At 41.3% G+C, this 26,699-nt stretch overlaps 1 protein-coding gene across 4 annotated transcripts; it reads left to right on the plus strand.

The window, feature by feature from the left end:
* The first annotated feature begins 621 nt into the window (after nucleotides 1-621).
* Nucleotides 622-26,470, plus strand: fam107b (family with sequence similarity 107 member B). 4 transcript variants are annotated; one of them, XM_054777388.1, is made up of 4 exons: nucleotides 622-798; nucleotides 17,475-17,613; nucleotides 23,897-24,053; nucleotides 25,544-26,470. In XM_054777388.1, the coding sequence occupies exons 2-4, from the start codon at nucleotides 17,486-17,488 to the stop codon at nucleotides 25,661-25,663; spliced, it is 405 nt and encodes a 134-aa protein (XP_054633363.1). In that variant the 5' UTR covers nucleotides 622-798; nucleotides 17,475-17,485; the 3' UTR covers nucleotides 25,664-26,470. The 4 variants fall into 4 exon arrangements, with proteins under 4 accessions (XP_054633363.1, XP_054633362.1, XP_054633359.1 ...); XM_054777387.1 differs by having other exon boundaries at nucleotides 624-798; nucleotides 17,442-17,613; XM_054777384.1 differs by lacking the exon at nucleotides 622-798 and adding an exon at nucleotides 16,493-16,662 and having other exon boundaries at nucleotides 17,442-17,613.
* The last annotated feature ends 229 nt before the right edge of the window (nucleotides 26,471-26,699 follow it).

The following is a 26,699-nucleotide window of genomic DNA, read 5'->3' on the forward strand; positions in this document are numbered from 1 at the left end:
TGCTATAGGTATTAATGTAAAAACTTAAGTGATTTTGGTTATTATCAAGAAAACCATGGACATTGGTAGATATCAGCTCTTAAATTAAAGTCTTATGAGCTATATTTGTTATCATCATTATATTTGTCCAAACAAATGTACCTTTAGTTGTACCAGGCATTAACAGGGTTCAATAAACTAAAGAAACAAGGGTGGTCTAAACATTTTTTCCATGACTGTAAAATGACTGGCAACCAGTCTTGCTGGAATTCAACTGGGATAGGCCCAGCATACCCCCGTGACCCGAGTGAGGAGATATATAATATAAAATATATAAAATAAAATGAAAATTTTGGTTAGGGAACGACCAAGGTCTTTTTCAGATTGTTTCATGGGGAGAAAATACTGCTTTATATTTGGGTCAGTACAATTTATTTGTCACCTTAACACAAATCACATATGTAGGCTGTTTTAGTTGGTCCCAACATACTTCATTTTTCAGTATGCAGTTGGACACCCCTGACAGTAAACCCTTGAGTCAGGACTCGTGTGAACGAGTGAGACTAGGAGGAGCGCATTGTGACGTCACATGGCCCCTCCCACTCGCCTACATTTACATTTTCTGTGGGTCCTGGCTGGAGTGTGTGTGTGTGTGTGAGTGTTGACCAGTTTCCAAAAGCAGCCGCGGCAAAGCGAAGGCACACCTCAAACCAAACCAGTCACCGTGGCATGCGCTCATTTTGAGATTTGAACACTTAGGCACCGTGCAAGTGACACAAACCCGAAGAAAAAGAAGCGCTGTGGTGGTTAGACTTTCAGGTAAGTGTGTGTTTGTGTGTCTGGTGCGAGCGTCCTAACAAAAGCAGACCCGTTGTGATTGAACGTCTGGTTGTTTTTAAACAATTTTATGGAGGTTAGCAAAGCACAGATGTACAAATTGAGAAAAGAAGAAAAACGGGAAGATGTATGGAATTTCGTAATACAAACTCTTTTGTTCTCCTTTTGTTAGCACACGGGACAGTGGACGAAACACGTTGGTCTTGTTGCAGCAAGCAAGCACACACTTGTTGTCTAACATTTTGGACAGACTATGACTTTGACTATGTGAACAAAGTACTGTTTATTAGCATGATTTTATCAGTTGTATGCGGGCTCATTCAAGTTGCATTAATACTACGACTGTTACTATTGGATTATGCTAACATCAAAAGCGAATCGACGGGTATGAATGAGATGGTGAGCTTTTGTACCTACTGTGCTGTCATACAGTTGACATGGTTGTTGTATGTTGCAACGGGTCAGTTAAAGCACCGCGTGCCGCAACGCACTTTTTTCGCCAAACTTTAACGAAAAGTTATATAAAGAGGGTAAGGGTCAAACTCGACCCCTTTTTTTTTTACAACTTTTTTAAGTCGTCAGGTGTGCGTGTTCCAGAGTGACAGCTGGTGTCAACCAAAAACATTGTCAACCGTGCCGTGGAGGAGCTGTCCGAGGAAGTGTGTATGTATGTCGTAAAGGGGGAGAAAAGTTCTTGCACATGTGTTAGTCATTTAGGAGTAGAGTTTGCTAAGGGATTTACATCTGTTTTCTGATCTTTGAACCCCTCCCTCTCCTCTTGTTTCCCGTAAGGGTGTATGCTGTCACTGCATGTACATTTTGTGTGAGGCCAGTGCTACAACTGGAATGCGCTCAACTGCGTGATTACTGCACTCTAAGAGGAATTTAAATATGTGAATGAAGTACCCGCTTTTCCATTTTCAACAGAGCTACATGTCCATTAGTGGTTCTGGGTCATCTCTCCAAGATGTATCATTAGATGGGAATGCGTGTTTGACCTAGAAAAATGTAGGTATTTGGCTAAGCATTTGGGTGTGTGTCCATAAGGGGGTAACCCGCATGTTTATGTGTGTGTGTGGACGGTATTATCTCAAAGTCCCGCTGGTCCGTCTGTGGGCACAAAATGTATTACTCAGCAGAATGCACTGATCCTCAATACTTACTCCACTTGAGACTCTTTTGTGTTGAGCTCTTGCTGTTAACACAGTTCAAAGAGGACCTTGTAACCTGTAAGCATGTGTGCAGTTTGCCCTTGCATTTGACTATGGGAATCTCAGACAGCAGAGCCATCTAGAGGGGTATGAGCTTCCCTAGCCGAGAGCGCTCCCCATCAAGCTGAAAGCCCGGACTCAACGTCCAGTGCGACTCTTAAGGTATCAGGGAGTGAGGTTAACCAATGTACAGCTGCACTAGCTAGCACCTGTTACAGTCACCTCCCTAGACCTCAACTCTCATCCGGGTCACGGCACATTCAAGCGCGGGGCTGGCTGAGCCAAGGTCCGCAGAATGAGACTGAAGAGCACAAGCTGTCGAGATTAAAGCCCAAACTGTCAACTTGCTGTCCAGCGAAACTCCTAAGGTGTCGGTGAGTGAGATTTACCAACGTACGCAAAGCAGCACCAGTTGACATCCGTTACAGGGGTATGGGCTTCTTTCGATATGTAGACTCTTTCACACCAAGACCCTTCAAAACTGGCACATTAGATCCATCAAAGCAAAGCACGGCATCCAGGAAGCCGATAATTAGCTGTGATGACATCAATCCCAGCGTCTGGTGTGGTGTATATAATGCTTGCTTGACAACAATTGTGTTCAGTGCAAAAGTGCAGGAGAAATGGGTCTTGCGTGTTAAATACTACTCTGGTCCCAGCTTTCCACTGTTCCCATTCACATAGGTGCATTCACACCTTTGTTGCTGTCGCCGAAGCTGGATCACAGCTGGGTCGATTTCGTTCCACCAGTTTGTGTTGCGGCCAGCAGAAGAAAATGTTTTTTACTCAAAAGTACTCAAAAGTTTTTCCCCTCAAAACACTGTGAGCTAGGCTGTACTGAACTGTACTGCTTGCTGGGAAACACGGCTTGAACTTATCTCAATGTTCTCAGTTAAGACTCATTGGGACTGTCGCTGAGCTGAAAATGTCACTCAAAGAATTGGAACGTTGTTCTTTTGGGCTGTGAACATCATAGGGACGACTGCAGAGCAATCCAATTGGATGCTCAGTACATCTGACCATACTGTGACATCATTGTTACATCATGTCTGTCATGATTTCATAATTGGTCTTTTTCCTGGAAAGAATTTAATATACAATAGAAGGTCTGACTGGTCCAGCATATTCTGTTTCTCAGTTAATTTTTTCATGAAGCAATGGTGATGCTATTACTCATTGCCATTTCCAAAAACAATACGAAAAATAATTTCAGTTAGCATATTTTTTGGTTTACGACGAAAATGTATGCAAAATCTGTTTACGGTTAGCATACAATATAGCACACATCTTCTGTTATTAATATACGTATTTTTGTCAAAAAAGGTTCCTGTTAGCATGGAAACCGGAACCAGAAGTCATTGTCCCACAGCTCAGCGGCTGACTTTGTAGTGCTTATGATGACTAACCAGTTGCAAGTTCCAGAACATTGATAAAGAATGTGAGAAACACATTTTTGGGTGTCCAGAACTGATTACGGTAGTTCAATTTACATTATTTCTTATGGGAAAAATGTATTAGGTTTGATTACGTTTCACTTTGTCGAACCTTCTTGAACAAATTAATGACATTAACGGAGGTTCCATTGTACTTGAATGCTGTTGCACACTTTAATAGGAATAGGAATAGGAAATATCTAATCAAAGGCACTTTCATGGCCCCTGAATCAAAGACTGACGCGGCCTACTTTATAGAGAATGAATGTTTTATTATGGTACAAGCTATTAAAAGCAGATGTTTATCATACATCAAATGCATTCGACAATTTGGATTAACATTGCGCCACTTCCGCTTAAACCCATTTATTGAAATCTTTTGTTTAAATTTTCTCAGAATGTTATGGGACGCTGCTATCTTTGTCTTTATAATCTGTTTTTCTAGACTCTTTGCCCCCCCCAGCACTACCCCACCAAATTAAGTATTATGATGTATAGTAAACAAATGCGATGAAACGGGACAAAGGCTCAGTTTACATTGTGCTGTGGTTTTAGATTATAATGTCACGATTCAGGTATTGACTTTGCATGGTGGTGTGTGCGCGCTGGGCGCCATATAAACGTCAGACATGCAAAGGCTTTTGTTTGTCCGGTACTCTATGTTGAGCTACTCATGAGATAAGATAAGCATTCGATATAAAAGATAAAACACACCTATTGAGACTGCCTTTCACAAAGAACCCCATTGATTTTCCTTACGTTGTGAACCTTCAATCACAATATGGATCCATTAGTGTGTGTGGGCCGCTTTGCAGAGTTCTGGAGAATGGATGACACAGGACGCTAAACGTTCATGCCCCTATTCCAGCCTGGTAGGTTGAATTATATAGAGATTGAGAGTCATGGCTTCGTGAATTGTATTAAACTCTTTGTTAGCCAGTATCAAGATACATGATCTTATTGTAAACATAAGTAGGAACATACTCCCACGGCAGAACAGTCACTTCCTACTGGTACAGCGTGAAACCTACTTCAGTGCGTGACTGCAAAATATTGTTGGAGAATTGAACCACATGATTGCTAACTAAAATATGCCTACTGACTCCATATTTAGTGTCATGATGATGTTCATGCAAAGAATCAAGACAGAACAAAGACTCTTCATGTCGTCTGTGCACTTTTGTATACTTGAGTGTGTGTTGCTCCTGCACTGCTGTGTCTTGTCTGGATAACGGTAGATCGTCTGGTTGCCCAAGGTAACAGTTGTTTTGGGTTTTCCCCGCTAACACGTAAACAAAGGAGAACCGCCCAAATCCTCCCCGGTGTGCCTTGCAGCCAATGAGATTTGAGCTCCCCGCTGGGCTCAACCAGTGGATGGAGGGAAGGGGCGTGGCTCATATTGATTGGGGGTAGTGGGAGGGGGGGGGGGGGGTAGTAGTACCCACAAAGCTTTGAACCTAGCCAACAGCACAGCCATAACAAAGACGTGTCTTTTTATGACATCATGCTTAAAGCGAGTCTGTCACTGGCTCCAAAATATTTTTAAAACAAAAAATATAAGATCACCACCGGATAGCATATGTTACCATAGATTAAAAAAAGTTCCTATTTTTCAGAATTAGACACTCACATGCTCATAGCGTGCACACATACACAGTCCCAAAGAAATGACCAACAATTTGCAGTCATGGCTGAGAACTTGCATGCTATTTTACCTGAACACACTGGGTGGCAAAACCGCACAAGAGGAAACAGCTTCCAAAAACAACTAGTCTAAGAGTAGTATATTGGAATTGCTTTTGAACAGTGGAGAGATGTTTTAGAATCATGTGAAATCTGTTTTTTTCAGAGTTTTCCGTTTTAGGTTTTTAGAATTCTGTTTTTAAAAAATTCTTACAATTATTGACGCACTGCTTCATTGGGCCATTTTGCCTAGCAATTCATAAGCAGATGTAGCCTGGCTAAAACTTTCATAGTGGGAGCTCAGCCTCTGCAAAAATATCCTGAACAATTTATAATGCCCATGCTTGTGGTGAAGGAAGATGTAGTCGCCGATGCAATTCCAATTGTAATGTTAAGATACTTATTTATCACACCCTTATTTTGCTTGCACAATTAGACAGTATGTGGGGAACAGTGTTCTTGTTTTGAAGTCTGGGAGTGCATTGTGTGTGTTGAGAATGTCATGACGGTTCAGATGAGCTGGGAGCAAGAATAAACGTGCCTCTCGTCTTATTTCATTCAGAACTTGCACAGCGTCACTGGGCATCGTAAACGCTCGCCTACATCAACAAGCGGTAAAAGACAACACTGTGTAAACACTCATACAGCTTGAGTCATACACACAGCCGCACTAGCATGCTCTGCTAAACTAAGCTAACCTCGCTATCTTCCATTCACGTTCGTAAGAGAGGCGTTTCTAAGTTTTTTTTTACCCCACTTTTGTCTGTGCTTCAGGCTGCCGCATAACCATGTTTAGTTTCAGCAGGGGGGTTAGTGTTTGTGATGAGATTCTGCCACGGTTGAGCAGTTCGCCAAGGAAACACTTCCCCACACAAACAAACGTTCCTTCTCCTCGCGATGACACCATTTCATTGACATGATATCACTTTCCACTAGATTTCACGTTTAACGGTAGATTAGGTTTTTATTAGCCAATTTCACGATTCCGTCCAGGATTCTGTTAACCGGGAAGTCATAGGGTCCTAGATCTTCGAGAAGAAAAGGATTTAAAAACAGATGCTGTGGTTGTTCCTATTGAACCGGTGAGTAAAATCATACACTTTTCCAAACACTACTTTTGTAGCATAATGTTATATTGTTGTGTTGCACGTGTGTTTGTTACGTCGGGCATAGCTTACATACTCGAAGCAGGGAGAATGTAATGCTTGCAGCGAGTTAGCGCCCCCTGGGCAACCGTGTAACCGTGGCAAACTATCACTTTTAACTGTGCAGAGCATGTAATTGCCTGCAATCATAAATGGACTCTGGTCAAACTCCAATTTGTCCAGATTTCTAACAATTCTGAACATAGGAAACAATGGAAAATGCAAGTCAAAACCATTGCCATTGTAAAATCTGTTTTAAGCAACATTTTACGCATTCTTAGCTGACAAGTGTAAAAGTTAACCACTGTATGATTTCCCAAAAAAATAAAACATTCATGACATATTACAAAGGCGTACCATTTAGGGAGCTTTGCTGAAGGCGGCTGACTTCAGCTTTAACTGCCATACAAGGGTGAAAATAATAAACAGGTGTGTATTGAAAAAGGTCAAGTAAATTGTGTACTCACCATTACGTGCTTGTGCTCGGAAGGTGAATCTCTTCACAGTAACTTTGGCGTATGCTCCCTTTTGTTGTTATTGATGCCAACTGTCATTTTTGCCACGTTGTACTGAGCAGCCATGACAGACGTGCACGGCTTTTGTCGCTACTGCTACACCATAATAAGTTCCATTTCCGATTCTTGGTCATCATACTTTTTTTCTCTCTTTTTTTGCCATCAGTGGTACCCTTCTGTGGTGGTATTGTAAAATAACATAAAAAGGCAAATAAAAAGTATGACTTTTCAGGCATCTTTTGTTATGACAGTTCACTACAGTTTTCTAAAGTGTATATACAGTTTCTATACAGTGTACGGTTTACTACAATTGGTTTGTGTCTGTATAGCAAGCCAATTCTGTGCATGTTAGGGCACCTGTTCCCATCAGGCTGTTGTGTGTACATATAGGAACATGTGTCACTCTCAGCTGTGAAGGGGTGTATAGACCAGCTGTTTGCATTGACAGGTGTGACCCCTACATTGTACCCAAACCCCTCCACAGGCCCCCACCTTCACTCAACATGTGTTCAGAATTTGCTTTGAATAAGCATTTGGGTTTTAACCTTTTAAAAGAAAAAGTGCACGTAGCATGCAACCACATGTCCCTGTCCTCCAAAGCAGCAAAAATTTGACTGGATCGCCGTTTAGTTGTGCAAGCATGTGCATGTGTGTCCACAGTGATAATCACTTTGCAGGTTCATCACATTCTCATAGGATGACTCAACTTGGTGTGTCGGCCTTTTCAATCACCCCCATTCATTCTGTTATCTGCTCCCGGCGCTCTGGACATGTGACAACAGCATGCGGTTTTAACCTATGTGGTAAAAAAAAACGCTGTAGTTTGTAACTCGCTGTATAGTGTACATTCTGCTCTTTATTATTGTCGTAGTAGGCGTGTTGTTCTGAACAGCGGAGATACTGTAGGTGTGCGTATTGCTTTCCTATTCTGTGATGGCATTCCTGTTAAATCCAAACACATTTGTCGCGGTGATCCTTGAGATGCTGAAGTTTCACTCGATATCCAGAAGTCTTGCAAGATTTGTGGAGGGCTTGTTTGAAGCAATGCACTGTATCGTTATATTAATGACCCTCTGACAGTAAATACAAAATTAGCATTATTGGTTGTTAATGGTCAGACAACCCGGATCTAATAAGTGTTGTATGTTTATCTTGCATTTAATGCCTGCCAATATATTATTTCCCTCTGCATCATTGTTGTTGATGGCCATCATAGTTGTGCTGTGTGTCAAACAGTAACACGAGGAGAAACTAGTCCTGTATTTTTAATTGCAGTATTATTATCATGCATGTTACTTTCCATGGGCAGCCAGGCAGAGATCTTATTGCAGTGATAACAGATCCTCAATTCGTGCCTGAGTGAGACCAAAAATCTATGTAGGCCAGCCAATGTTGTGTGGTCCTGTGATATCTCACACACACCTCTTAGGATCCTTAAAGCATGGGCCTTCCTCACATAATACACAATCTGTTACACTTTGCTGGCCTTGTGTTCTTGCATGGGTGCACGTCTATGTTTTATGACCCAACAACCCTGGTTGTAAATTCCCATAGCGTCTCCCTGGTGACATCACTTTGTGGGAGAGGAGTGGGTGTCCCAGCGAGGCTTCGAACGCACAGGAAATACAACGGAATCAGCATGTGTATGTGTGATTCCTCATCCCACACCATATTCTTAGTATGGTGAGTGTTGAGAGACTACTCTACAGACTACACTGTTCAGGCCCAAATAATTTGCGGCATAAGCAGACTGTTGTAGAACTGGTTACAGAAAGTCAATGAGAATTTTATTGATCATGTAGGAAATAGGAATGGGCGATATGGCTTAAAATCCATATTGCGATAACGTATCACGATATCAATATATCACGATATATTGCTTGGCATAGAAATTATAATAGAACAATTTCATTTACAGTTTATAGGTTTCAAAGGCTCCTCTCCTGTCTGCCGACGTATGCGGCAACTTAATTGCGTCATTTCCGGTTTCTGGCCATGTGCACTCAGTGTGCAGTAGTTGCTGTGTGTAGTTGTTGTATTATTTTTTTCTCTCGACTCTTACTAATCTACTTGCTAATTTCCTGTTGATAGCCGCTTATTCTCCGCTGTAACACAGTTCCACCAAGACCTGTGTTTCAGTGTGCTAAGCACTTTTTTGTCTGTTGTTTCACTCCTTTACATTCACACTAGCTTTGAGGTTAGAATGGCTTCTTGTCTCATCCTGCTCTCTCTCGGTCGGTGTGTCGCATGCTTAGCCATTCCTCATCCTCCAGTGATAATGATATCATGCCATGGAGGCAGAGATTAGTAATTTAGAGGTGCCCAGACTGTGGAAAGACATACTTCTGCCGCGCTAGCTACAGCTCGCTACATTACATTGACAACGTCTTGGAACCTGCTGCAGCTTGTTGTCAAGTGTGCGAGATACGAATAAGTTGCGTCGTCAACATGCATTATCGCCACACAATTATCTATCATCGGCCAAATGTATATTGTTTTGATCATGTATCATTTATATCAAAAAGGTTGTGCTCATCTTGCAATGATAGCAGTTTAATGGAATTTTACTGCTCTGCAAACACATTTAGTTCAGGCCCAACTAGTTACCTGACTAAACAGCCCGCTGTAGAAGTCTTTATGGAAAGTAATGTTTAGCACAACAAAGCTGTAAATACTGTGCAATGCTACACAGACAAGTGAATGGAGTGGCATCCCCCTGGCTTCCAAAGTTAGCATGGCAGTTATTCTTTGAAGCACCCTTTAGCACGCCTTCTGAGAATCAAGATTTCATTGTGGGAAAAACACACTTGTACTTGTGTGTGCCTGTTTTTTCTTATCTAATTGGCTCCTTCTGTCTTTGCATGCATTGGCAGACCATTTTTTTTTCCTGAGGGACAACTGAAGTACACACATTTCTGTGCATATTATGCTGGACTACAAACACATGAATGAATGTAGCCTGGGTTTGTTTGTGAGGGACCGGACAATATATAGTGCCATTGTTTGGTACGTCACTGCGCTTTCCCGCTGTGATTTATCTGCGTCGTCGTGGTGGGAAGCTTTGTGAATGGGCACGTACTTACTCGTGGCCTGTACAGGAAGTGATTGTCATCACGAGGCTCACCCCCCGATGTCTCCTGCATTTTTTTTGTCACACTTTCTGTTTCTCTCGCTCCCTCTCTCTCACTCACACACACGCACACACACCCTACAGCTGTCAATTAAAGGCCTATCTGTATGCTTTAATTAGGGTTGCTCCTGTTTATGGCTGAAAGGCCGCTTCATTAACAGACAGGCTGCTGAGCGCTTACCCAGATTTGTCCGGCTTGTAAATGGGGTGTGTGTGCGTGTCTGAGACGAGTGAGAGTGAGAGAACGGGGTGTGGGGGTTGCTTTAGGGGTACTGATGATGCAATTTCCCCTGAGGGGTGGACCTCCCATCTGTCGTTAGAACAGACAAAAAATTGAGTGTACAAGATGACACAAAAGGGACAATGTGCTTACATATGAACACAAGTGTGGGTGCTATATTATTAACAGAATGAGGACAATACCCACTCTAAATCACCTCTTAGGGCTCATACTAAAAAGGCCATACACCAGCAAGATGCCGACCTATCCGTTCAGCAAACATGACCCCTATATGCCTTCCTGCTTCGTGCTGTGGAATAAACATCCTGGCGTGTTGATGACAGAATGGGCGTGGTCAGTTGCACCCAGCTGACAGAGCTTACCCACCCTGCAGAGCTCTCAAAGGCCTGCACTGTCACTATCCTACACAGGAAAGAACGGTCACATGGTGAAGTTAACCACCAGTAGGGACGGTTGATGTGGACTAAAATCCACATTGTAATGTACAATGCAGAAGTTAGATTATTTGGCAAGTAAATGATAACAGAACCAATTCAGAATAGGTTAAGGAAGCAACTTAGTGCAGTGGATCCCTGCATATTCGCGCTTCAGCATTCGTGTCTCAAAATTGTGTATTTTTGATCAAAACATTTATTTGTCATTTGTGCTTACAATTTATATTATTAGGTTGTTGAGTATAGAAAACCCATCTCATTAATCGTAAAGCTTCATTTGCACAGAAAATGGTCAGAGGCAAACTTGAAATTGCTTTATATGCGGTGAGTCATCATGATATTTACACCCTTGCTCACACATTACAAACCAACAGGAGATGGCTAATACAAAACGTGAATGTCACAGTATAGTTGAGTAATGTTGCTTCTACAGTAGCGGTGTGAGCTGGTCACTATCAAATCATTGTCTTATCATCTAGGAAATACAGTGAAGTTAGATCTTGGTGTTTGTTAGCCGGCTAGTTATAACTAGCGACAACCAACAATTTAAAACATGGTGAATATTTACGTTGAGTAGCAAAGGTTTGAATATTTAATAAAACATGAGTGACGTTACTGCCGTCTTGTCAGCGTGAGTGCTGAATCCGAGGAAACTCCTTCTACCTTGACGTTTCGAGCGTGGTCGGGGAACACACTTGGTTTCTAGGGATGTACACCCCTTAGCTCTTCCCGCTTACCCCTTGATTTAAGAAGAATTGGGTCACCATTTGATTCTCGTGGACGTGCAAAACCTAGAGATAAGAGCTAATAAAATGGGTAAGTTGTAGATTTGGGATTCATCCTTAGGCGTTGATTCCAAAATGACACCCAAGATACAAAGAACAGGAAAAACTGGTGTCTTGTTAATAAAGGAACAGAGACACTATGAATTAGGTAAACACTAAGTATTAGGCATGGCTACTTCTAAAGAAGATTTTCCAAGTGTAGAGTACAGATACTTCACATAAAAAACCTGCAACATTTGGCATTTGGTGGTGTATACATTTTTGCAATTACAGCAATTAACTCTGAGTAAAGGAAATACTTAAGTTGTATTTTCAATAGTGTGCAAAACAGTGCAGACGGTAAATTATTATTTTTGCTTTAATGACTCAAAATCGCTCATAGTCAACAGCGTGTTTCATTGTAGGGTGGTAAAACACCTTACCAAAACACCAAATTGGTCTCATTACAGTTATTTGCATTTGTGCAATTGTTGCTCCACGCACTCGGCACTCTGAGTATGGTTTTCTGCTGATGGTCAGACTGCTTCAATATGAACCAAATGATAATGTTAAAAGACAGGTGTTTTTCACCAGCTTCTCCTCTCCGCTTTCAGACATGTTTGCTTATTGCATTGACAATGCATTGTTTGTTGCTTTGCTCGTCACTCTCAATTTTGTGGGTTACGGCTAGATTGCATCTTTTGAATGCATTTTGTTTTGAGAAGCCAAACTCTTTCCTTAAGTGGCCCCAGCAACTAAGTGGAACTATGTTCCATGTCACAGAAATCCACCCAGACTGCAGGGATGACCACTTTTACATGTGTAGGTCTACTTTTCAAAAAAATGGGTGCTTGTTTTGAGAATCTTTCAACATTTTTTTCTTGCCACATATCAAGCATATAGGTAAGCCAGCATTGTTTGCAGAATTAGTCTTTTTTTTCTTCTGAGATGTTTCTTTTTTGGTGAGATACTTGCCACGGGGTGAAAAGACGACTGTCATGTCTAAACAAACGCAGGAACGCAAACACTGGCTTCCCTTCCCTTATGATCATCCAGTCAACAGTCAGAATGCAGCCATGATGCATTCAGGGTCGTACAGAAAGTCGGATATTTTTAACTCTTTTCAAAAATGCGCATTTTCCCACTCACCTGTTAAAAATTTGAGCATTGCAAAGGCAGCCACAACATTGAGGCCGAAGAGCCGCAGTTTGCTGACCCCTAGTCTAGACTAAGCAGAATAACTAGTTGTGATTAAAACTTGTTCTTTATTGAAATCCTCATGACTATCCGCAATGCAACCTATACTGTGAAACTGCCTTCGTCAAACACAATCCATTCTGGGATGCTGATTGGCTTGAGATGCAGTTATTCATATTTTAGCTGGACATCAATAGTATGTTCAACACATAAAGCAGGAGAAGTGAGTTTAGAGTGTTAAACATGAGACTCAAGTCCCAGCATTTTGAATGTGCTTTCGTACAGGTGCCATCTCACTCCTGTTATGACTCTAAATACTGCCCCAGAAGCTGGAAAGTTGGTGGCTCAACTTCATCAACCCAATTTTGTGTTAGCACTGTTCATAGTTCAAAATAGCAACCCGATAAAAAGCCAGATGGGGACTAGTTTTAAAAACAACACAAAAAGCTAAGGAAAATACAAAACACAGCCAAGAGTTAATCATTTGTGCTTCATGCATTAGATCAGTTCAAACACTGATGTTTGAGTTTAGAGATACTGTTTCCAGACGTTTTGCTGAAGTCTGAAATGTATAACCGCTACGGGGCATTCGAACATTAGAGGTTCCGCTGGTTACTGCTTGCACTGCTTTTTTGATTCCTCAGCATCTGTTGATACAGTGGAAGTGGACGTGTGGTTGCATCCAAACCACACGTCCTTTCATTGAAATTACTGGTTCATTTCTCACTTTTCCTTAAACAGTCATTCATGTAAAGTGAAATGTGATGCTTTGTCTCTGGACTGATTGGAAATGTTCTTTATCTTATGATATTCATAGCATGTGAGATTAGTCAAGTGCCAGTCATGTGAATGACAAAGAAAGAATGAAGTAAACAGTGGAAAGCTCTCGATAGCCAACTCCCCTTTTCACTTCCCTCTACTTCTGTGACTGTCTGACCCAGTTTTACTCCTTTTCTTCCAACTTTATTCTCATTTTATGCTTGAATGCTTTTTATTTAGTGTCCTTATAAATGCTGGGGGTTTTTTTCCTGGAGACTTCTCAAGGACTTAAGTATTTTGGGGGCTCATTAGTTTTTTGCGTTCCCCTGTGCCCTGACTGTGAAGGGTGGGTGTGCTCATTCCCAAGAGCAATAAACAAAAGTGTTGTAATGGGATTCCTGGAAGAGAAGTGTTGTCCCAAAACTGCACTGGGAGAACATAAAGGCCCAAAGAGGTGTTGATATTGAAAATACAATACACTATACAGTCTCGATCAGTCAAGTGTGTGCACCGCCCCTCACGGTATCCCAGGGTGTTGCATGGTGGAGGCATCGAGTGGAAATGCTCATACTTGATAGCTGTCAGGATTTTTTTTGGAACTGCTGCTTCCTTACACTTTTAGCGTGTGGGGACTGTGTTCGAGGTGCTTCAGCGAGGCAACTCACTGACAAGACGTGTGCCCTCGTAGAGTTTAGCAGCCAGAAGTGTGTGGATTTGGTGTATATTCTACATGGCTTTGCAGTTATCGAACCAATGTGTAAGCACATAACACTATTTAAGTACTTTTCGACATGATAACGTGAATATCATAACCTAATATGTCACAAATGTCATGTTGTCAAATGTTTATTCGCTTGTAGTGTAAACAAACATGTATTAAAACTACAGGTTGCAGCTTAAAACACACAGTAAATGACAAAATACACTAATATATCATTATTAAATGAAAACATTGCACTCTCGTGAAAGATTCCTTTAACGGGACGCACATTTAGAAGATATACTCCATATACAACATTGTATATGCATGCGCAGGAGCGTTAGCTGGCAGACTCGATGAAGGCACACGTTTGTCATTCCACCGGTGCTGCACACTGTTGTCATCGTTGTCAGTCAACATATTACTCAAGTCGAGCGTAACCAAATGTGGAGATGTTATTCAGAATGAGGCGGGAGCCGACGGTAAGCGGTATAAACAGTTTACTTTCCGCTGAACAACGAGCAACAACCACTTAGCAACAGTTTCTGACAACAATCACATGACCTGGAAACAAAAGTGAAATTTGGTGATGCAAGCAAATTAATAATAACTCATGTGCACATACAAATACACATTCCAAGAATTCCAAAACACTTGTGGACATGTTGTGACCTGTACATTCACCATGCTATGAAATAACGTAATGTTACAAGTTTTTTTTAATTACTTAAGTTGTGACCTGTTTTGAGCCACTGATTGAGCCGGTGATTGCAATAAAAACATTTATGTTAAAAATGTCTGGAGCCAGATGCAGTCATCAAAAGTGCCACATCTGGCCCCCAAGCCATAGGTTCCCTACCCCTGCTCTAAGGTGTTGGACTTTGAACAGATGGTGTCTGTATGAGTTTAACTGGAAACAGAAGCGACAGTAAATACAATATTTAAAGCTAGCAGTGGTAAGAGAGGGCTCCAATTTGAGGTTGCAAGACCCCTTTGAACTCCCTATGTCACTTCCCCTCTCCCTGGGGCCATGCAGGAAGTCAGAGCACATGTGTTAAGCTAACGGACACTTCGACAACACTGCCAGTCTTTGAGTCCCTCCACCCCCTGCTACTGGCATGAACAAAACCCACCTTTGATGCGCACAGCATGCGTGCCCCCGTTTACAGCCACAAGCTTATCTACAACACATCCAGCTCTAAGGCGATTCATCACCTTTTGATTTTCATCTTGGTAATGCTGTCTTTTGGGCTTTTTTCAATTCTTTTCTGCAGTTTAGAGTTAGTTTAGTTTTCCGAGAAGAGGAAGAACGAGAGACCTCTTGTCAGTAAACTTTGTTTTGCCTTTTCTTTGGCTTTTTGTGACTTTTTATTTTAACTCGCTTCAACTGGAATGGTTAAGAGAAGTTAATGTAATTGGACGCGCATTCGTACCAATAATGCTTAAGCGGTGCCTCCATAATTTTATCCGTCTTCACCATACTCATCATGCTTAACTTTTATGCTCACATGACAGTTAAGAAAACTTAAATGCCAGAGACTTTTAATATTAAGTCATTCTTACATTTGTGGGACATAAACGAATGTTTGAAATTTGCTTTAAAATTGCATGTGCAGTTAATGTATGACTACTCTGTTATTTCCTATGGGGGGGAGGATCATAATCTGAACAAATCGACGGTCCACATGCATCTTGGAATGGGTTGCCTTTTTAGTTTTTCCCATTTAGCTGACTGTGCATCAACATGCGCTGTAGCTCTTAAACTTAAACCCATCTCCTGTTGTTTTGGCATCATGTAAATTAGTTTTGATGAAAGTGTTCTTAATGAGCCATCAGGGGAGATTAATCCAGCATTATGGCTGCATATGATCATCAAGCATCCTTTGTGTGGAATGTCTGCCGCTGAAGTCAACTTAGCACACCATGTATATCTCCGGCAACTTTGTTACGTAACTGACATGATTGCATCTTGCCAATGCAAGGATGTCGACCTCTAGTGGCGCTTTGGTTGTATTTCATCAACACGCCTTGTTTTGATTTTTAGGACGCAATCCCGCCCCCCTCATGGCCTACAGCACATGTTGTATACTGTATGTTTGGTGTAAACAACGGATGTGATTGGTAAGCTTCACACTTTGTTTCGTCTTCAGAAATAAGCTGTATGTTTTAAATGCCTGCTGCGTTGAACAAGTTGAAAAGAGGCATTTTTTCCACACAGCATGAGGCAGTGCTAAATATTTTAGTATATTCGTTTACAGAAAAGCGTAACATGGGACACAAACACTATTTGAAAGGTCGTTACAAAGATATTGTCACAAATATTGTAATTTTCTTTTAAAACACTGAACGTTGAGCATGAGTGGGATGAAGTGGATGCAGGGGGTGCAGCGGAGAGAGAGAGAGAGAGAGAGAGAGAGAGAGCGAGAGTGTGTGTGTGTGTGTGTAAGAGTAGCTATAAAAGACTTTTACCGAGCTCTGCGTGGTACACACAGCTGTGCAGGACAAAGTCGGTCCCCTGTGCAACGCTCTGATAAAAAGAACAGCAACTTTTCAATAGCTTATTCATTGATCAATATACCAAAATAGAAGACATGGCAACAATGTTCAGGTACCCCGTCTTTCCTCATCTGCAGGGTGAGTTTTATTTATTTATTTATTTACATAATTTCAAACCAGTTGTGAGCTGTTATATTTATCTGAACTGTTTGTTTTACTGATTTCAGTTGCTTGTCTACCTCAGTGGATTGGGGTTTTTCATTCATTGTCTACCTCAGTGGATTGGGGTTTTTCATTCACTCGTCTTTCTGTGTTCATGTTTAAATGGTCCTTCATTTTCTGAGCTGGCAAGAAAAGTTTCCACCTCAAGTGTTGTTGTTTAAACATACTGTTATAAACTTTGAATGAAGGGGCCATGGCTAGGTAAATAGGCATACAATTGTGTGGCTATAAATTGAAAATGCTGTAAAATATGTCGACAACATGTACTACTTCATGCCGATGTCCTGCAGTATTACTGGTTGAAATTATTTCCTCATACTGTGTCTAATCATACAAATGTGCAGCAAACGTGTGTCTGTTTTCATTGTTTTGCATGTGGCCTTTCTTGCATCAGACTGTTCTCTTCCATGTGGGGACGATTATGTAACGAGTCCATCCATCACTTAAGAGCCCATTCACAATCTTTGAACACAATCCAAAGGATGACTTCATGAAGTGTAGCGGGAATAAAGTCACCAGCCAAGATATTATGTATACCTGCACCCAGTTGGCCCAAAGACATCTGTTTTTTATTATTTTGCTTACCGTAATGAACCTAATGAACTGTCCAGTGGACCTAGAAACAAAATGCTCTTCTCATGCTTCCATTGCCGCTCATATTTAAATGTGTCTGTCCTGTGTCTCGTCTGGTTCAGATTCGTGTGACACTGGTCTGTCGCTGTCACCAGGGAGGAGTGTCATGGCTGAGCCAGACTATCTGGAGGGAAACTGTGATGAGCTTATCAAACCTAAGAAGTTGATCAACCCGGTCAAGAACTCTCGGAACCACCAGGACCTGCATCGGGAGCTTCTCATGAACCAGAAGAGGTCAGTAAAAAGTTAAAGGTCACTGGTAGACCTCAAATTTTTTTTATTTGGGAGTAATTTTATCCATAGAAATAGAAACAATTCATCAGGGTTACTGCCTGGGTGATGAGTCTCTTCTCATTAAGACTTGAAGGGACTGTATGCAGTGGGTTCCTCCAGCTACCTAGAGGGCGCCAACATTTGAAGATGCTGCTGGCATTATATCACGCCTCTTCCTGCTTTGAGTATGCCAATACAGTAGTTATTATTGTTGTTATTTTAAGCCACTATTTGTAACACGCTAGCTAGCCGGCAGTGGTGTTCTCATATACTGAAAAATAATTGCAAGCGAGTCGCATTCAGTCCTTTTTAAAAGCTAATGTCACAGTGTGCGTTGACTTATTTTACCGGTGTCCCGTGTCAGAATAATTTCTATTTCTGGTTTTATGGTTATCAGAATTTCCCCAGTTGGTAAATCTGTAAAATAACTGTACCTTTTCTGAAGTGGCATCACAAAGAAGTCATATGAGACAACAATAAAACACACCTGTAGAGTTCATGCTTCGATGCTCACTGAGCAGGGGTTCAATTTGGAGTTTTGTATGAATTTCGAGGCATATTCAAATCTGTGATTTGATGGTATTTTGGATGCTTGCCACGCAATACAGAGGCACTACAGATGGCACTCTCCATCCTGACGTCTTCTGAGTGTGACCTCCGCTGATGGAGGCTGAGTTAATGCAATACTCATGAGATGTCCTTGGTTGCCTTGGTGGTCCTTTTCAGGCAGACTGGGGCGATGCTGCTGCCCTCTGAAGGAGTAGGTGGATGTGTGCGGGACTCCAGCGAGGCATCCAACCTCCAGCAGCATTATTATGTAAAGCTCAGGCCATGAATCCTGCGCAGCAGCTATTACATAAAAGCCTGATGTCCATTAGTGTGTCACATATGTGTTATGCAAAGGTCGCATAGATCAGCAGCGCAGAGCCAAGCAGGTCATGTGGTCAGCGCATCATCCCAAGTCAACGAATAGAGCTGCGGCATCTTTGTTTCGGCACTATAAATAACCACTGACAGTTGTTACATCACAGTAGCCATGTTGTAAACAGGTCGAAGCGTGAGGTGACGCTATAGAGATGGAAATAGAGGATGAAGAGATCACGGTGATGGAACTCATTCGATGATACATTTTTCATGAAAGAACACAATATGGGGAATCTGAAGTGTATGTGAAGAATATAGCAGGGTCACTGCTGGGATACTTTTTTTATGGGGCATTTGCTTAGCAGATTAGTCATGATGATGAGAGTGGTGGGGGTGAGTGGAGGTACTGGATGCATGCATGGATGGATGGATGGATAGATGGTTGCATGAAAAGGCAAAAAAAAGTGTGTTATGTAATCAAGATTACAAAACAGTCACAGCTGAGGGACTTTCTCCGCCTGTGTTACCTTGGCTGCATATACACAAACATGCACAATGAGCAATTTAAGATTCAGTCAAGACTGGTCGAGAGCTAGATAGTTGTGCTTTTGAAAAACATTCCTCCCAATGTGCAGGGTTGTCATTATGGAAATATTTGTCCACAGTGGGGAGGAGTGTGGCAAAAGCATCTTTCAGCAGCTCATGTTAACTGGTTTCTGTGACCTTGACCACCTCCCCTGGACTGTTCATAACTTGATAACTGTATCGGTTTGGTTTTTCTTTACACAATTTTTTTTAATTTGGATTTTTGGATCCTCAGCATTTCAAAATGGGCTTCAACATGGGCGACATGGGCGTAAAAAGAAACACGTTACCTGTACTTAAACCGACAGTCCTGCGGAAAAATGAGGACATCCCATGAATTTATGTACCGTAGTTGTTTGTGTAAGCGCTCTCTTCTACTCCTGGATCGCTACAGAAGAGGGTGAAAATGTGTCAAAAGAGCCTTCTGTGTTGCCTGTGCTATTACTTTTCTGAATAATACACCACACAGTGGCACTGTTATTAAATCCCAATGTTTGACTCCATACGTCGGATTTACTTGAAATTTCTCACTCTGTAAAACACTCATTGTAATGTTGGGGTGGTTATGAAACTTTGAGGATATCTGTATTACATGTACGGGAGCATGTCTTCCAAAGCACAAATGTTATTTTGGTCATGTGAAAAAATGCAAAATGCATGTTAAAAAAAAAATAAAAATCATTTACAGGCACTAAATTGATATTGACCACTTAGACCAGCAATGTAAATCCAGACTTCAGAGGATCCTTGCACACAGTTAAACCATGCTCAAGGCCAGCAATCATGTCCTCTTCTCATGCTCCCACCCTCTTCTTTCTCATTTAAGTAACATCATGCTGCAAAAGAACTCCCACAGCTTCTTGGAACATTGTGAGCGCGCAGTTATATAATCGGCAGGATTCAGTAATACATTTAATTAAATCCGCCAGACTCATGAAGGCAGCCTGTGATTACATTATTGGAGAAGGGGTGATTTGTTGAGGTTTCTGCCTAGAGGTAGTAGCCTCTCTACTTGGCACCTATTAGTCTTGTGTGTGTGTGTGTGTGTGTGTGCGCGCGTCTGCGTGCGTGTGTGTGTGGTGCTTTGTTGTGCCGCCACTGATCCTTTTCAGGCTAATCCAGAGGTAGGGAACCTATGGCTCAGGAGCCAGATGTGGCTCTTTTGATGACAACATCTGGCTCTCAGATATTTCTGAACACGATATATATATATATATATATATCGATATATATATATATATATATATATATATATAAGTATTTTTTTTTTTTTTGCTGACATTTTAAAGTGTATATATATATATATATATATATATATATATATAATACACAGACCTTAATGTCTAAACTGCAGGCAACAAAAGTGAATACACCCCTAAGTGAAAATGTCCAAATTGGGCCCAATTAGCCATTTTCTTTCCCCAGTGTCATGTGACCCATTAGTGTTACAAGGTCTCAGGTGTGAATGGGGAGCAGGTGTGTTAAATTTGGTTTTATCACTCTCTCACACTCTCATACTGGTCACTGGAAGTTTAACATGGCACCTCATGGCAAAGAACTCTCTGAGGATCTGAAAAAAAGAATTGTTGCGCTACACGAAGATGGCTTAGGCTATAAGAAGATTGCCAACACTCTGAAACTGAGCAGCAGCACGGTGGCCAAGACCATACAGCGGTTTAACATCACAGGTTCCACTCAGAACAGGCCTCGCCATGGTCGACCAAAGAAGTTGAGTGCACGTGCCCAGCGTCATATCCAGAGGTTGTCTTTGGAAAATAGACACCTGAGTGCTGCCAGCATTGCTGCAGTGGTTGAAGGGATGGGTGGTCAACCTGTCAGTGCTCAGACCATACGTCGCACTCTGCATCAAATTGGTCTGCATGGCTGTCATCCGAGAAAGAAGCCTCTTCTAAAGATGATGCATAAGAAAGCCCGCAAACAGTTTGCTGAAGATAAGCAGACTAAAGACATGGATTACTGGAACCATGTCCTGTGGTCTGATGAGACCAAGATAAACTTATTTGGTTCAGATGGTGTCAAGCGTGTGTGGCGGAAACCAGGTGAGGAGTACAAAGACGAGTGTGTTTTACCTACAGTCAAACATGGTGGTGGGAGTGTCATGGTCTGGGGCTGCATGAGTGCTGCCGGCACTGGGGAGCTACAGTTCATTGAGGGAACCATGAATGCCAACATGTACTGTGACATCCTGAAGCAGAGCATGATCCCCTCCCTTCGGAAACTGGGCCGCAGGGCAGTATTCCAACATGACAACGACCCCAAACACACCTCCAAGACAACCACTGCTTTGCTAAAGAAGTTAAGGGTGAATGTGATGGACTGGCCAAGCATGTCTCCGGACCTAAATCCTATTGAGCATCTGTGGGGCATCCTCAAACTGAAGGTGAAGGAGCACAAGGTCTCTAACATCCACCAGCTCCGTGATGTCGTCATGGAGGAGTGGAAGAGGATTCCAGTGGCAACCTGTGAAGCTCTGGTGAACTCCATGCCCAAGAGGGTTAAGGCAGTGCTGGAAAATAATGGTGGCCACACAAAATATTGACACTTTTGGCCCAATTTGGACATTTTCACTTGGGGTGTATTCACTTTTGTTGCCTGCAGTTTAGACATTAAGGTCTGTGTATTGAGTTATTTTGAAGGGAACAGTAAATTTACACTGTTATACAAGCTGTACACTGACTACTTTACATTGTAGCAAAGTTTCATTTCTTCAGTGTTGTCCCATGAAAAGATATCATAAAATATTTGCAGAAATGTGAAGGGTGTACTCACTTTTGTGACATACTGTACATACATACATACATATATACATACATACATACATACATACATACATACATACATACATACATACATACATACATACATACACACACACACACACAACTTTTTTAAATGCATTTTAAGCCATCCATTTTCTACCGCACTATGGGTGGCCAAAGTCAGTGCCAGCTGTCCTTCCGATTCTGAGTCAGACACCAAAACTTGATTATTACTGGATAATGCGTAGCCTACTGGGTTGAAAGGTCAAGAGGTAAACTTTCCTCCTTGAATAGTCATCTAGCTAATTGTGCAGCGCCAACCCTTTTGACAAAGAAGATGGCCAAAAGAAAGGATGAGGAGTACAACACAAAACCATGCAGTCGCAAGTCGCTTTAATTATAAGAAGTATTTTATTACTGGTTCGCTTCAGTATATGCTTAAAAAAAAAATAATAAATTCAAAGACTTGTTATATTCTAAAATTGTTGGTCTTGCTTAAAAATGTACACCTTTAGTTGTAATCAATGTTAAAAGATATGTTATGGCTTTCATGGAAATACATTTTAAAATATGTGGCTTTCATGGCTTGCTTTGCCACAAAGGTTCCCGACCCTTGGGCTAATCCATTTCGATTCCCCTCATGCTCTCCAATCATTGTTGGCTTCTAACTTGGGAGTTTTTAGAGGATGACATCACATCTGGTATCGCTACAAAATGCACGCACACACACACACACACACACACACACACACACACACACACACACACACACCCTGATGAGTCTTTGACATTTGCTGCACACACCCCGTGAATTGTGTGATCCTCCCTGGGATGTTGCAACCATTTTAAACCATATGAGCAATAATCTTGGCATGTGTGTCAGGATGTTTGGATGCTCAGTGGATTGATTTTTTTTTTTTCCCCTCTGCAAAAGAACATTTGTCTGTTTAGTCTTGATGTCATTGTGCTGACACTGTAAATGACAATTAGTGATAACGGGGTAATGGAAACTCCTGGAAAAAACTTGAATGTTGCACTTTGAATGAAGTTGTGTGCAGTTGTGATGAGGGTTTTTTTGTGTGTGTTTTTTACAATATTAGCATCTGACTAATAGATCGCACCATTAGGTGGAAAAATACCATTTACAAAATCGTATATAAACCTGTACAAGACATTATGTTCTTTTGCAAAACATTGCAAAAAGTCATAAAATTAACATATGTGTGACATCAAGTGAGATTTTGCATTTTATAGTGGTCAACTGACATTTACATTTGTTAACAAGTGAACATATTAGGGGCATCTGCGATGAAGAGCATTTTGTTGTTATCAGTAGTCGAATTCTTTTTAGAATTGTATGACAGTTAAAAATGTTGCCTATGCAGTTACTAGAGGTTTTTGATGGCCACAGATTGACACTGGAATAGATTTCCATTTTCATTATATTCTCTAGGGAAAATTTGTTTTGAAATCTGAGCAAATCGGATGTTGACCAGTGTCGAGAGAAACATTTTGTTCGCCCTTAGATACAGTGTGTTATCTAATTTACTGTGGCCAGTGTGCTGGATACAACTTTCATCTTGATAGTGCTTGAAAGGATTATATTTGACCTTGGAAAAGAAGTTTGGACCCCTGCATCTCCCTACCCATACCCCTCAAGTGAATATGCACAAAATACGCATGGCTTTTCTCTGTGGACTTGGAAAAATAACAACATTCAGACTATGATTTCATCCCACTTTCCCCCGGGTCCATTCCAGTAATGGCAGTGGTCTTCCACACAGACCGGAAAATTTGTCCCAAACTGCGTGATTGGCTTGGAGTCCAAACTTTTCAAAACATGACTCATGGTTAATCCAGAACACTGGAAATGGGGATACATGTCAAAGCAGAATGAGGTCACGCTCATCTGTTATACATTCATACATGCGAAGCAGCCCTGACTGAAGCATGTGTTGTTTCCTTTAGTTTCATGCTGGTAACAAGACTGTTTTTATTGCTTTCATTCTGTACAGGGGGCTGGCTCCTCAGAACAAACCCGAACTACAGAAGGTTCTGGAGAAAAGGAAGAGGGAGCAAGTCCTTAAGGCTCAGAAGGAGGAGCAAGAGGCGCATAAGAAGAGGAGCGACTTAGAGATAGAGCTCATGAAAAGACAACAGAAACTGGAGCAGGTAAAGGCTTTAAGCATGTACAGTCGCGGCTTCACTCGTTTTTCAAACGTATATTAATTAAGAAATCATCCTCTTTTGTGGTTCAATATGGCCTATTAGTCAAAAAACACATTTTTAAGCACATTTTGTGTATTTAAAATGTTTTAATTAAGCATTTTCAAGCACAAAAATGAGAAAATGAACTAATACAAATATACGTTATTAAGAAGACTATTCACATTGTGAATATAGTATTCTACCTTTGTCGCAAGGCGTCAGTTACAGTTGGGTGAGAAAAGCGCCAGAGTCGATTGCCGGAACAACAGGCTTTTATTTCAGGTTTAAATGATCTCACAACAGGCACAATAATAATAATAATAATAACATAATAATCATCATCACCGCAATACGGGCTACTGTTGAGGCCAAGCTAAAACTCTAGTCTGAACCCCCAACGTCACTTCCTGTCCGCCACGTATTCTGCTCCCCTGCACCAAAACACATTTGCTGAGACTTACATGTGCACGAGTTTTATTTTTAAATGGCTTATTTTTTCTGATTATATCTACTATGTTGGGTGATACGAATGTAAGGGTGACTAAATGGGTGTTAGTACATGTCTAGAAAGTTCTAATAATGTTAGAAACCATATTTAGAAGCTCGTAAACAGGCCATTACTATGAAATTATTGTATTTATAAAGAAGGAATAAAGAAGGAATCCTACCGTACTTATCACAGTCAGGTCTGGAACCAGTTAACACGATAAACAAGCGATGTGCTGTATTTCCTCAAATGGTGGACGGTGTGTCCCAGATAGTGGCCCGCTGAGTCCTCCACTAAATGTCATGTACAACCAACATTAAAGAGGTAGCTGCCAAAAAAAAAAGTTGCTAACTACGTTCAGTTGTCCGTTGATTTGTCATTATTTTTGCGTCATTTTCTGCATGTAAAACTATATTCTCTATAAAATGTGTTTTCTGTCAACATTTTGGTACAGTACATTATTTTTTATGGTAAAATTTGCTTTGGTTAGAGTCAGTTTTGGTTTGAGTCGGACCTCCTGGCACCACTGTGCTTCCACACTTTTTAGTAGCCACTGTGAGTCATTAAGTCAGTTGATGTTGATGGTCATCCTTAGAGCTCACCTCAGCTTTTGGATTGTGCCATTGAAGTGTGTGATTTGATTAATGCGTGATAAGTGTAGGTCTTCTGTTAAACACACACATTATTAGTATCAAAATAGGGTATTTATAACAAAAACAAAGACATTATTTATAAAAATGTATACTCATCAGCAGCGTTGGCAACACCACCCATGCCAGAATAGTACAGTCTTGATACCATGACATTTTTATGATTTGACGGCGAGCTTGATAGCCGAAACAGACTCTTCTGAAGTGAATCGCCGAATAGTCGACTATTATAAGTATTCTAAGACCCCCGTAGGCGAATTATTGAGCTCTGCCCTGCTTGGACAGTCATGTCAATTCCCACTTGTTTGTTTTTGCAGCTGGAGCTGGAGCAACAGAAAAATGAGGAGGAACAAGAGAACACTCCTGAGTTTGTGAAAATGAAGAGCAATCTTCGCAGGACCAAGCAGGAGACGGACGGCGAGGAAAGAACCACCTAAAATTCAGCAAGCGGTCACTGGCACTGACACGTCAGGAGTGTGTGTGTACAAGCGAGTGTGTACGTGTGTTGTGAGTGTGGTGACCTGATCGTGGTCCAAGATGAACTGCCTGCCTTTTCCCCAACCTAGCTGTTCCTTCTCAGTGAGGCAAGAGACTTGCAGACTAAAGACCCACTGTGTCTGCCCACCACGGAGCACCATCACTAGTCGCAGCAGCACACGGCACCCCCCTGCTGGAGAGACTCACATGTTACATCCCTTTTCAGGCCTTCTGATGATCTCTAATGGAGAACCACACACGTGCGCAAACACATACAGAAGTTCTTTTTCCGTCTGTTTCACTCCTTTCTCCACACCAAGCTTTCATTTCTCTGTACTGTTATAGTGTCAGTATCGTTATTGTTTTGGGTTTGTTTCACCTACAGAATCATAGAAGGAAAAGTGGACACTGGATGGACTCTCAAAAGCTGTGTAATTTGTAAAAAGCCAAATAAAATGTGCTTTTTGTTATTTATGTGTTTAGCTTTTAGCCCATTTATAGAGGGGTTGCAAAGGGGACACTTTTAGTTGTATTTTAGTTTGTTTTATGGCATAGATTATGAAGCCAGAACAGGACAAAGGGAGTGTATGCGTTTTGTTTTATTTGTTTTTTTAATTTCTAAACATGCCACTTTCTCAGCTAATGCAATTTGGAGCAATATAACTCCCCAGGCATGAGAATGATTTTTTTTCTTTATATATCCTGTTGTTTTGTATTAATGAAAGTGTTAAATAAAGTTGTTTTTTTGTTGGTTTTCAGTAAATGAATGTGGTGTTAAGCTGTATACTTCAGTTAAGGGATATATATACAGTGAAGCCTCCTTAGTTGATGCAGGTTGGCTTCCATGTTTTGGTACATGTTATATAAATAGACTGGTAGATGCAGAATCATGTCTGGGGGCAATGTATCTCTTTGGATGTACCTTCAAGATAGACTCGTAGAAAGGATGTTGCTATCTACAGGTCTTTATTACAATTACTTAGATTAAAAATACCA

Source organism: Dunckerocampus dactyliophorus, chromosome 5 (genome assembly GCF_027744805.1).
Source record: "Dunckerocampus dactyliophorus isolate RoL2022-P2 chromosome 5, RoL_Ddac_1.1, whole genome shotgun sequence".
Lineage (NCBI taxonomy): Eukaryota > Metazoa > Chordata > Actinopteri > Syngnathiformes > Syngnathidae > Dunckerocampus > Dunckerocampus dactyliophorus.